The sequence below is a fragment of the Perognathus longimembris genome, chromosome 2, assembly GCF_023159225.1.
Source record: "Perognathus longimembris pacificus isolate PPM17 chromosome 2, ASM2315922v1, whole genome shotgun sequence".
Classification (NCBI taxonomy): Eukaryota; Metazoa; Chordata; class Mammalia; order Rodentia; family Heteromyidae; genus Perognathus; species Perognathus longimembris.
In genome coordinates this window covers 87808430-87821423 of record NC_063162.1, presented here as the reverse complement: position 1 = coordinate 87821423, position 12994 = coordinate 87808430, and the positions used below count along the sequence as shown (strand labels likewise).

The 12994-nt window shown below is 42.6% G+C and overlaps 1 protein-coding gene across 1 annotated transcript; it reads left to right on the top strand.

The window, feature by feature from the left end:
- Positions 1 to 4594: 4594 nt before the first annotated feature.
- Positions 4595 to 12154, top strand: Npy (neuropeptide Y). The gene is made up of 4 exons (XM_048337819.1): positions 4595 to 4665; positions 5517 to 5704; positions 10038 to 10118; positions 12023 to 12154. Exons 2-4 carry the CDS (start codon positions 5517 to 5519, stop codon positions 12045 to 12047), a joined length of 294 nt encoding a protein of 97 aa, XP_048193776.1. The 5' UTR covers positions 4595 to 4665; the 3' UTR covers positions 12048 to 12154.
- The last annotated feature ends 840 nt before the right edge of the window (positions 12155 to 12994 follow it).

Genomic DNA, 12994 nt, shown 5'->3' with positions numbered 1-12994 from the left:
GATGATAAAATAAGTCATAATATAATTATATAATGGAGACAATTAGAAATGTCTAAATGTGTAACAAATTATATATATATATACATATATGCTATATTTGTATGTATATATACTGAAAATGCTAAGCGCCAGTGGCTCACACGTGTAATCCTAACTACTCAGGAGGCTGAGATGTGAGCATCACAGTTTGAAGCCAGCCTGAGCAGAAAAGCCAGGGAGACTGATCTCCAGTGAACCACCAAAAAGCCAGAAGTGGAGATGTATGTTAAGGGTAGAGTTCCAGCCTTGAGCAAAGAAACTCAGGGTCAGTGCTGAGGGCCCAACTTTAAGACTGAATACTGGCACCCACAGAGAACAAAAAACAAAACAAAACAAAAACCATTTAATATTTTAAATGGAAAGTTGCCCAACATATAGTATTAAATAGTAAAATAAAGATGATAAGCTGTGTATGATGTATTCTTCTTGCTTATTAGAAAGGAAAAAATATAAGAACATATGTTCAGTTTTGCTTTTATTTGCATAAAGAAAGCCTACAAAGATCCATAAGAAATAAACTTTAAAACAATTAGCTATATGGGAGGCAAGAAATTGCACAAATGTATGGATAGAAAGGAGATCTTTCAAGTCACATCTTTATATAAAGTATTTTTGTCATTGAATTATGTACATGAACTTACTGGCTACTTTGAAGACTATAATGCAAAATAAATGTGGATAGTATAAACTTACTAAAAGAAACTAAGCCTTAGATTACTTTAAAACCTATGCTACTGATCATCTCAAGTTTTGTTTCTCAGACATAGTGAGTACATATTATCTTCTATAACATAAAATAAACATGTGTTGCCTTCATATCTTCATTTTTGCCTATTATTCTGTTTCTAACCTCACTGCCTTACCATTTCCACTGAGAGGATGCTGCATGGTTTATGGTCCCTTGCAAAGCTATGTAATTTCTGCAGCAACTCCTCCATTTCTGCATTGCAGCAAGAAAGTAGCCACAGACCATGCATAGGACAGGTATGACTCCACTTATAGCTGGGCACTGATGGCTCGCCCCTGTAATCTTAGCTACTCAGAAGGTTGAGATCTAAGGATCAAAGTTGTAAACCAGCCTGGGAAGGAAAGCACCTGAGACTCTTATCTCAAATTAACCACCAAAAAGCCAGAAGTGGAGCTGTGCCTCAAAGTGGTAGAGCACTAGCCTTGAGCACAAATTGCTCAGGGAGAGTGCTCAGGCCCTAAGTCCAAGCCCCAGGATCAGCACCAAAAGAAAAGCAAAACAAAACAAAACAAAAAACTTCATTTGCAAAATCAGATACTAATGAGGTTATATAATTCAGCTTCAGGTATTTTTCTGATGAACACATCTAAACTAAAGCCAGTTTGGGAACCATCTCACAAAACTGACCTTAACTCACCTAACAAAACAAGATAGATCCAAATGGACAGAACTACTTATAAGCTTTTAACTATGCCCCAGGAAAAAAAAGCACAAGAATTGTGTAAGGATGCAAAAAAGTTCAGCCAACAATAAGGTTAAATTCACAATGTCTGACATCCTATCAAAAATTATGAGGCACACACACACAAAGTAAAAGTGTAAACTGTCTGTGGAGAAAAACCGATCAGTCCAGCTTATACAGATAATGATCCTTAGTAGTGATTTATCTTCAGCTGGGCATGTTGGTGCATGTCTGTAATCTTAGCATTTAAGAGCTGAGCGAGGAAGATGCTGAGTTTGAGGGCAGCCTGAGTTATATGGCAAGACTTTGTCTCAATTAACAAACAATCATAACAACAACATATTCAAAAGCTAGTGTAACATTTGTATCTATTCAAACATGGAAGACATAAGAGAGCACAATGAAATTCATTGGATAAGATTGATAGTGGTCACATCTATAGCGGCAGTTTAGTGAACTCAAAGACATAGCAATACAAGCTATCCCAAAGCCTGGACCACAGTGGCTTCCACCTGCCATCTTAGCTCCTGAGGAGGCTGAGATCCAGAGGATCTCTGATTGGAGCAGGGAAGTCTATGAGAGTCCATCTCTAAAATAACCAACAAAAGGCAGGACTTGAGGTGTGGCTCAAATGGTAGAGCAAGAGGCCCTAATTCCAAACTCTGGTACTGAAAACAAACAAATAAACTAAAAATCCCACAGGAAAACAAATGAGCTAAACAAAACTAGGCCACTGGTGAACTGTGAGATTGAGATACATTCAATCAATATATGACTTAGGCATTCTGCTCTAAAGAATTTTCCTGTAAGAAACAAAAGCTTAAGTCTATATGATGACTTATAAATGAATGTTTATTCATATTAGTGCAATCTGGAAACAGCCCCAAGTGCATAAGCAGCTAAATTATTTATAAAAAATTGAGTCATGTCATATCGTAATAGGAAACCTCCCTGCAATAAAAAGAAAGAGTTGTCAATCTATGCTTTGATAAGGCTAGATCTAAATGTAATAATGCTGAGTGAAAGAAGGCAAACCAAGAGAAGTCATTGTGGAATTATAATCTGCACAATTCCAGATAAATCAAACAAGTCTGTAGTGGCAGGAAATAGATTAATGGAGGAAGGAGGTAAGTGGCAGGAAGAAGGAATCTCAAAGGCACACTTGGAAATGTTGGTGGGTGTTGGTGATAGCTTTGTCATGACATAGACACTTACAGCCATCACGCACATCCATATATACAAATATATGCAGCTACAAGTGTTAAACATTTGTATTTTAGTGTGTTTAAGTGGGATCTCACAAATCTTTTGGAAAGGACCAACTCACAAAAAAACAAACTTGACTTTGAAACAAAACAATGACTTCACAGCTAGGAAGTGCTGATTTGAGTGACAGTTGGTTTTATTGTTTTGGGGGAATAATTGGGGGGAATGATTGGCTTGCTTCTCTAAACCCTAGCAAATTTATAGGCTGCAGGAAGATAATAGGAAAGAGAATTGCAAACTGATTAAACAAAGTCCTGAGAGACTGTATTTAGAGCCCAATGCCACATCATTCAGCTTGGACTAGAGAGAAAAGGCAGTTAGCTCCCTGGTTTTGTTCTCCAACTGCTGAACTCTGAGGAAGACTTCTTATTCTTAAGTACCAGTAATATTCATTTAAAGTAAGATAATCAAATTTCCCTCAGTGCTTCCTATTCAAGAGGGATGCTTCTTCTTAACAATAATTTCTCTGAAATGCAATGACTCCTTCTAAGTCCATTTTAACTGATAAGAATCTGTGATTTGCTTAACATACAATATTGTTTTATTGAATAGTGGATTGTGCCTTTCTCCTTATGAAGAAGGGGCTTCTAGTTACAGGTTTTCTCCTTTTACCAAAGGCTCTCATATGGCCATAATATTTATGTTTCTGGCATGTGTTTAAAAGATTCAGAAAGTACAATTACGTAGCCCAAAGGGATCTTGCTCTTAAAAAAAATCATTTAATTATACTCAAAGACACAGACACATAGTCTCTCTCAGTCAGTCTCTGTCTCCCTCCTTCCTACTCTTCTCTCCGCCAGAATCGATATTTTAAACCTTTGAACAGCACAAAAACCAAGTGTCCCTTTAAACAAAATCATTTTAGCATTAAAATAAGATGTCAATGCTTTACTCTCCCTATGGTACCATTTTACTGAGAGAAATTGAACTTCCAAGGGCATCGATTTGGGGACCTTTCGTGTTCCTTCAACAGGTTTGCCGAGACGAATGAATGTTGGCCGTTTTTCCTGGGTCATTTCGGTCAGAGTCCACACATGGAGTCAATAGTAATTGACTTCAGAAGGGCTGGCGGATTGGGGACACTGCTCATTTAACCATCGCCACCACCGAGGGCCAAAAGTTCCAAGATCCTGAAAAAGCAGTGTTTCCCACCACACTGGAAAGTGGGGTGATGGTGTTACCCCTCTGGGGAGTTCGGAGCTGCTCCACTCTTTCATGCCATAAACCCAGCTCGGCAGCATCTGGTGTTTGGGGAGTAGGGAGAGCTGATGTTGAAAAGCTCTGGGGAAAGGGGACGAATGCCCTAGCCTCGGAAGCTGGTGGTCAGGTCCCAGCCAGGCAGTGCGTGAATGCCCGGAACTCGGGACTTTGGGGCGCTGCCTCTCACCTGCATCAAGGGCGGGAAAACCCCCGTAAACCCAGATGTCTCTCTGTGCCAGCGCGGTTGTGCCAGATCGTGGGTGTTTTATGGAGATGCTCTGCCCAGTACGAGGTTGGAGTACCCGCTCACCCTGCGCCTAACAGGGTGGGAATTCCGGTGACCGGAGACTCGCGGAGGTCCTGGCTGCGCTGAGCGGGACCGGGCAAGACTAGGCAAGCGCCCCCGGGAGCGCGCTGCCTGGCTCTCGCTGTCCCAGGCCCCCCTTCTCCCTGAAGAACCCAGGGCGGGAGAGTCGGGGTGTGGGTGGCTCCCGAGGCGTACATTCGTGTGGCGGTGACTCCATCCAGCTCCCCCATCGGGGGCGGGAAGTGGCGGGTGGGAGTCACCCGAGCGTGACTGCCCGAGGCCCCTCCTGTCGCGTCGAGGGAGCTCCATAAAAGCCCGGCTGCGACCGGCTCTCTGCACCCCACCAGCCTGCTCTCACCCCTCGGAGAGGCTCACCCCACCGCAGAGCACTCGCTGCCCCACCACACCTATCCGCCGGCCAAGGTGAGTGCCTGGACCCGACCCGCTTGGGTAAGGGCGGGAGATAAGGGGAAGCAGGTAAATTTGACTGTGGGACCCTCAATCTTTGCGCCCCGTTCCTCTTCTCTGTGCATCTGACGCCCACCGGCTCTTCTTGCCCCCCACCCCCATATCCTCTTTCCACTTCTGCCCCCTCCGATCGTCCATCTATCTGCCCATCTTAAGACCTTCCTGACTGAGCGGCTCCTCTGGGTCACTTTTGGAGGTTATGGAGTGGACGCAGGGACCCCTATTTCGGGAGGCGGGGAGTGGTGGCTATCTCCCCAGATCTTCCCGAGGAAACTCAGAGGTGTGGGGCGCGGGAGGGAGGTTTCCCGTGCGGCGCCCTGGAGTGAGGGATCCTCACACCCCCTCGCCTCCAGCATCTTGAGGATCCCAGGTTACATATGGAATGGTTGGGAGCAATTCCCTGTCCCCCTTCCCCGGGGATTGCAGCCATGCCGACCAAAAGTAACTGCCAAGAAAGTTTTCGACTCCACGAAGAGTTCTGGGACAAGGGGAGAAAATACTGTATTTTTAAAGCCAGGGAGAACTTCTAGTTCGGTTTTTGAACGTACAAATTGGCGGGGCCTCCCACCCTCTGCCTCTCGCGATGGATTTCTTCTTTGGGGCAAGTTGGGACGAAGTTGGGGGGGAAACCCAGGGGGAGCAGAGGAGGCGGGTCAGGGCAGATGATGCCCTAGTCCTCGAAGCGGGGCTCCCCAAACTCTGTTACCCTCTGCGGGACTGGGAGGGGAACAGATTGGGGGTCAGGGTGGTCGGGAGAGGGTGGGCTTCCTCTGAATCTCGAAGCCTCCTCCCTTCTGTGCCCGCAGATGCTAGGGAACAGGAGACTGGGGTTGTCCGCACTGACCATCGCCCTGGCCCTGCTGGTGTGCTTGGGGGCGCTGGCCGCGGCGTACCCCTCCAAGCCAGACAACCCGGGCGAGGACGCACCGGCAGAGGACATGGCCAGATACTACTCGGCGCTGCGACACTACATCAACCTCATCACCAGGCAGAGGTGGGTGGGATCCGCGGGCCCGACACACTGCAGGCGCACCTGCAGATCCTGTGGACTCTCAGGCGGCAGGGACCATTCCTTTTCCTTCCCCGTATCCCAGATCAAGACAGCGTGAAGCATACACTCAAGGCAAAGTGGGCGGATCCCATCCACAAGTCCCAAAGTCCCGACGCCAACCTTCAGGGTTCCCAGGCTGCTTGGCCATCTTCCCATTCCACCCCATCTCCTCTGCTATTTGTGAGAAGTGGGAGGCTAGTCTAGCAACTGGCAAGGGAAAATGCCCAGAGAGTGGAGTATGATGTCGGGAGAAGAAAAGGAATCTGATATCTAGGGAAACAATGCCAGCAAAGAAAACCAAAGAGGGGAACCAACTGGCTTGCCAAAGACATAGCAGATCCAGGGCACAGTGAAGGACAGTACTTAGGGATATGCTAAATAAACCTGTGCATTCTGTTTCCTCAGTATATCACTTTTTGGTAATCTTAGCCCCATCCTTGAAAATCCTCGTCTCAGTAATCAGAGGTTTAGCATGTAAACACTTGGTCTAAAAGGTAGACATCTCCCCGTTTTATGACAGCTGAGTTCAGAATAGAATGTGACCACTTACTAAGAAAAAGCTCACATTTTTCTAGTAACTCTAGGATCAGCTCCAGGATCACATGGAATGTGAATAGTGATAAATTTGTTTACCATTTTATTTGGAGTGACCAGAAAGTCACACAAAATGCCACACTCAACATCCAATCGCAAGCCAAAAGCCCTAATCCACACTTGTATAGAAACAAAGGTATTCAATTTTTTTCTCAAGTGGACTCATTTTAGTTTTAAACACCATATTGTACTTATCAATATCAAATGACTTTAAGAACCCATAAAAATGAGTGATTTTGAATCAGTAATATTATGTCATGTTTTAGCTATCTGTTGTAGAATACTGGGATTTATTTGGGAGGTGTTAAATAATATTTTTACTGTTTTTAAGGAAGAACATGGTTGGAGATAATGCAAATGGGGGATATTTTATACTGCTAAAATGAAGTTCCCTTTCTGTTTTGTTTTTTTTTTAAAGAAGCGTCTGTTTTGTTATGAAGCTTTGCAGAAGCTCCAGAAGTCTCAAGAGAAAGTCTCAATTTATATAGAACTAGGTATTATTGGTTTAGGATATCTGAAGTGTGATCATTTTAACAACAACAAGCCAAGTTTCAAATCCTAGTAGACGTCCTGGAAAGTTAATTGCTTTTAATTTTTGCTTATGCTATCATTCAGCCAGAGAAAAGAACAAATGAGCACATATTGTGTGACTCCCCCACCCTTTGAAAAATGCTTGTTTGTAATTTAGCTATAGAATAAAATATGGTAAAACTCGTTTTTTAACAAAGATGATTCCTACAAAGGGTTTTCAGATTTCAAAATGTTTTCCTAGGCATCTCATTCAGTCTTTACCTCAAAGCTTTGAAGTGAGTGTACTTATCTCCTTCCTACATACCCAGAAACTAAATATTTTTCATGAAAACCTTTCAAAGGTTGTAGAATTGGAGTCCTATATGGAATATTCTTGGATGTGGTCACCATCCACAGTCAATGTGATCCAACCTCTTTAGTGAGGAAAAATAAAGGGCAAGCTTTTCTTAAGTTCATAGGAAGAGATTCAGTTAGATGGGCACGAGCTGGTCCTGAGGTTGTTTCCTGTTTTATCTTCATGTAAATTCCTTCTTAGAAACAATCAGAGGCTCTTTGCTCTTCTCTGTTGTGCCCATGAGGACTTCCTACCAAAGATGTCCACACATGCCTTGAAAATCACTGTGTTGTTTGTGGCTTTTAATTTGGCAAATGTGGATTTCTGGATTTCATTTTCTTCTTTCCTCTATTCAGTCTATGGTGATATGTATGTATGTATGTATGTATGTATGTATGTATGTATGTATTTATGTATGTATTTTTGGTGCTTGTTCTGGGGCTTGAACTCAAGGCCCCAGTGCTGTCGCTGAAGGATTTTGTTCAAGTCTAGCACTCTACCACTTGAACTACAGCTCCACTTCTCGCTCTTTTTAGGAAGTTAATTGGAGATAAGAATTTTATGGACTTTCCTGCCCAGGCTGGCTTTGAACCATAGGCATGAGCTACTGACACCTAGTTCAGTCTATTTTTAGTATTCTGGTTGCTCTAAATGCTCACAGTTCACTGCTTTTGAAGGTTATAGTCCGAGACAGTGTGTGTGTGTGTGTGTGTGTGTGTGTGTGTGTGTGTGTGTGCTGGTATTGGGGCTTGAACTCAGGGCTGGCCACTTTGCCTTATCTTTTTCATTCAAGGCTAGCTCTCTATTACTTGAGCTGGTTAATTGGAGATGAGTGTCCTCATGGACTTCCCTGCCTTGGTCTGGGTTTGGACTGAGATCCTCCCATCTTAGCCTCGGACACCAAGGATGACAGGTTTGAGCCAACAGTGCCCAGCAGTCCATGACATTTTGTTTATAGGACTTCCCTAAATCTGTGGTTCTAGGCTGGTGGTGACTTTATGCTCCCTATGACATGTTTAAATATTTAGAGACATTTTTCTTTGTCACAGTTAGAGCTGGGTACTACTGTTACCAGTAAATAGAGGACAGGGATGTTATGAAACATTGTACAATTCCCAGCCCCTCTCCTACCGCAGAGGATTGCCTAGTTCCACATGCCAGCAGTGCCAAGGTTGAGAAACTCAGCCCTATACTAATGTTTCTCCATTCTTCATTTCCATTACAATCACCTGGGGGAGATTTTAAACTATGCTGAGATTGGCCTCTGCCTCTGCCAATTAAATGAGATACTCTGGGGTGGGCCTGGGCTGTAAAGTGTTTTTAAAGCTCCCTAGGTAATTCTAATGAGGAACCAGATTTGAGACTCAAGCTTTCAAGTTAAAGAATTGTGGAGAAGAATAATCCCGAATTAATTAGACAAGGAAGAGAAAGAAGTGAGCCTTGCTATCCTGGACGTCAATTTATGACTATGCAAATCCTTTGATTCCTGAGGTAGACTCTTTACTGGTAAATTAGAGAAAATAGTTGTCAGTTCTTAACTCAGTAGAGCATAAGTGAATTAAGAGTGTTAAGATGAACAAGTAAGCTGAGGAACAGAATAACTAAGCAGAAGCAGTAGCCTACAATCTGAAATCGCAGCTCCAGAAACAGAGGAAATCTTACAAATGAAGGAGACCTAGTGGGAGATGAAAGTGGGTGTTTTGCTTTGGTTTCCTTTGAGTCTCAGCAAAGGAGCAAAAGTAAGGATTCTTTCCAAAACATCAGGATTGAGTTGCGCTTGATTAAAGTCAGAATATGCCCTCTGCCAACTTTGTTCAGCTGTTGTGCCCATTAGCTAATTCATCTATGCCTGGCTAAGTTTCCATTTGTAAACAAAGTGACTGCTGAGAGCAATACTTTCCCAAGAAAGAGGGCAACAATATAATTTAACAGAGTTGTCAGACACTTAACGGTGTTAAGGAGCCTATCCTGGAAATGAGATGTAAACTTGTATGCATGTCTATTTTCCCTACCACATCCTGCCATAAGAAGAAAGGAAAGATATTAAACACTTCCTTTATGCTCATAGAGCAGGTTGAAACCACAGCCCCAGGGAAGGCTTTAGCTCTTCATGCTTCAAAGAAGTGTGGGAAATATAAGACCCATGGCCTGTGTAGCTGTAGGGACTAGGCTTTCACTGCAGTAACTTTCATTTGTGCACTCCTCTGTTCCCCTTAAAATATTGTGATTCACACTCACAATGGGTTTCCACAAATGCACTGATTTAAGCAAGGGTAATGATTTTGTTTTTATGAATGAGCAAGTGGATTCAAAGACACAGGTGGGTTTTGAATATCATCATGTTGTTGTTGTTTTTTTCCCTCCCTAAGGCTGATTCTGGAATATCATTTGCTCTCCTTGTTAAGGCTGTGTGTTATAGAACTATAGCCAATCAACTAATTATGAAAACATTGTAAATCATACTTCAGTGTTTAAATTTTCTTTCATCTAGTTTTAAATATATATCTATATGTGTATCATTGATAATCTTCTAAAAAGGGCAAGATCTTGGTTAGGAATTTTGGTTATCAATGATCTGCTAAATTATTACATATACAAGCCAATTCAAATACATGTAAAATTTTAAAACACACTAATGATAATGGGTCTGATGGTATATGCTTCCTAAGCCAAAATTACATGTTAGCAGGTAAATACTGGCAAATAGCTTTTATGTTTAACATCTCAAATAAGAAACTTTCTTCTTTTTATCCTAAAGGTTTCCATTGCTATTCCAAACTTTAAAAGACTTTTCTTTTTTTTTTAAATTGTTTTCAGATATGGAAAGCGCTCTAGCCCTGAGACACTGATTTCAGACCTCTTAATGAGAGAAAGCACAGAAAACGTTCCCAGAACTCGGTATGGCAAGGCTAGTGGTGGGATTGTGTTGTAGAACTCAAAGACTCAGCCAGAGGTGGGGGCAGAGACAGGAGTCAGAGAAAACTGGTGGGCTGCTGGTAGGAGGCATTGGGGTGAAGGCATTCACGAGCTGTGGGGAGAATTGACTAGAGCAGGAATGGGAATGGGGAGGAACAGAAGACAAAGCCTTGATGCTCATGTACTTGTGGGTTAATCTCTAAACCTCAATGGTCGAATATTTTCTACCACACATTATTTGGTGCTCCTATGAAAATTTTCATTATATGTGGCTTTTAGCTTGAAAATGATTCTGCAAACAATTTCTCATGTTGTTACATCTGGGGGTAGCATACAGGGAGGCCCCATCTCTAAGTGGAAGTGGCTAAGTTAGCTACTTCGCAGTTTTAATGTGGAGGGTCTGTCCACTGGGTAAATGTCTAGAAGTCCCAGGATACTTCCCTTTTAGGTTTGCTTCCAGCTTTTCTGATGCCATACAAAGCTGTAGATGAATAGATGCTCCTGATTACTTTGCGGACACATTTCCACACACTAATGTAATTTATTACATTCAATGGATGAATGTTGAATGGATCTTAGGAGCTTTTCTGTAGTCTTGAGGGCTTTCTTGAGCACAGCTGTCCTGGAAAGAGATACTCACAAAAGTAAAAATATTCATCACGGGACCAGGATGGTCTTGGAGTCTCTTGGATGAGAAAGGAGTGAGGCAAATTGTTCCTAATGCTTCTCCCTGTTTATATCCACCAACCCCAGCCATTCTGTCCTCACCTCCCCTTTCCCATTGTATAATCACAGTGCACGAGGGCCACTAATGTTCCCCACAAACACCTTGAGTGCCCAAAACTGAGCCTGAGGGCATCAAGAACTAAGTTCCCCAGAAGAGGTCACTAGCACACTTGTTCAGTGAGTGTGACTGGAAGGTTGCTCTTCATGGAGCTTCTTCCTGTGGAGAATCCATGTGTGACAAGGGAAGGCTGATCATCACCTTTCTTCTATTCCCTAATAAATGCCCAGCAGAGTGGAAGGCATAGAGTTAACAGATTTGTTTCCTCAAGGGCGGGGTGGGGGAGGGCGAGGTGAGGGAACAACTATTTGAACTGTACAAAATCTCCAGTGTTCTTGTCCCTGAAGGAAACAGTCCTGATATAAACAGCTAATGCAAGAGAAACAGGTAGCTAATTATAAGGATTGTTTTTGAAACTAAGCAGCAGGTATTTCTTTGCAGTTCATTTATGCACATATGATGTTTGCCACAGGAAGAAGGTTAGGGTTGGCTGTTTCTGCTTAGGAAAAGAATGGTCCAGACCTGCTCAGAACTCTACCTCTGCCTTTATTTTGTGGCCTCCACTAACCCAGTCAGTGCCTGAAATAAAGTTAATTGCACCCCGATTGACAGGATCAATCATGTACACTTAGAAGGAGACAAAAGTTGATAGCCTTGCAGTTGCCTGTGAGTGATGTTTTTGTTTTTGTTTTTAAAGGGGCCCTTTATAGTCTCCCTACATTAAAATTGAAGGAAAAAGACGGAAGCACATTCAGAATTGAGTAACACTAACTTTCTTGTTGCAGTTTCATGTGATTCTTGTCGTTTTGATCTTGAAAAATATAAAGTTCCTGGGTGCCTTTGATATATATGTACCATTCCTTTTAAGTGCTCCCTCAGAGGCACAAGAGACTCCTATTCACAGGAGTGAAAGCCACTAAGCTGGGTCTTTGTGCATCCTGTGCAGTCTCCTGCCCCCATTTTCTACCTGGCCTCTTATTTAGAGTGCCAACAGGAGGTCTCTCACAGTTTCTGACCATCTTGTGGCTCAGAACTGAATGCGCCGCGAGCCTCCCAGGAAGAGGGCCAGCTTCTTACAAGCTTTGCTTTTCATGTTTCACAGGCTTGAAGAACCTTCCATGTGGTGATCAGAAACGAAACTCTCCAGGCTCCACCCATTTTCAACTTACACTTCATCCTGTAAAACTAGAGTCTGCCTGTCCTACCAGTGCATGCAGCCCTTGTGCTGAACTTCCCAACATTTCCCTTTGTCATCATTGTATATACATGTGTGTTTAAATAAACTATCATGCATTCGCAAGTGTATTCTGCTGTCTGGAAAATCTGTGATTGCAACAGAGAGAATCAACTTATGAAATTAGTTTTCCTCGGGTAGCAGATTCAGGATCTGTTACACAAGTATTATTAAATCAATGGTTTTGAAAGACGTAAAATTATAAATATTTATGATGACTAAAACTCTGTAGGTGTGGCTGTATGTAACATACAAAGTTACAAGTATTTAGATATATTGACTAAGGAATTGATATTTGGGGGTTTTGTATGTGTATGCAGGTACTGGGGCTTGAAATCAGGGCTTGAGCACTCTCCCTTAGATGTTTTGCTCAAGGTTGATGCTCTACAACTTGAGCCACACTTCCATTTCCAGCTTCTTGCTGACTAGTTGAAAATAAAGATCTTGTAGCCATTCCTGTCCCAGCTAGTTTTGAACCTTGACCCTTAGCTTCCTGAGTAGCTACAATTATAGGCATGAGCCATTGGCATCTGGTTTAGAAATGTTTTTCAATTCCCTCATTCAGGTAGGATCCTTGTTAATCTTAGGAACAAATGTCCCACAGAATATGAAATATAATCTCTTCGGTTTATTCATCTAATATAGTCTCCACTAGCCACATATGGGTTTTGAGTACTTGATATAGTCATGGAAATGAGACACCAAGTTTTATATTTTACCCATTTTGATGAATTTGAATAATCACCTGTCACTAGTTATTTGCATACACACACCATCCCCAAGGGTCGAATGAGTCACAATTTATTATCATTCTTTTTTTTTTTTTTGGCCAGTCCTGGG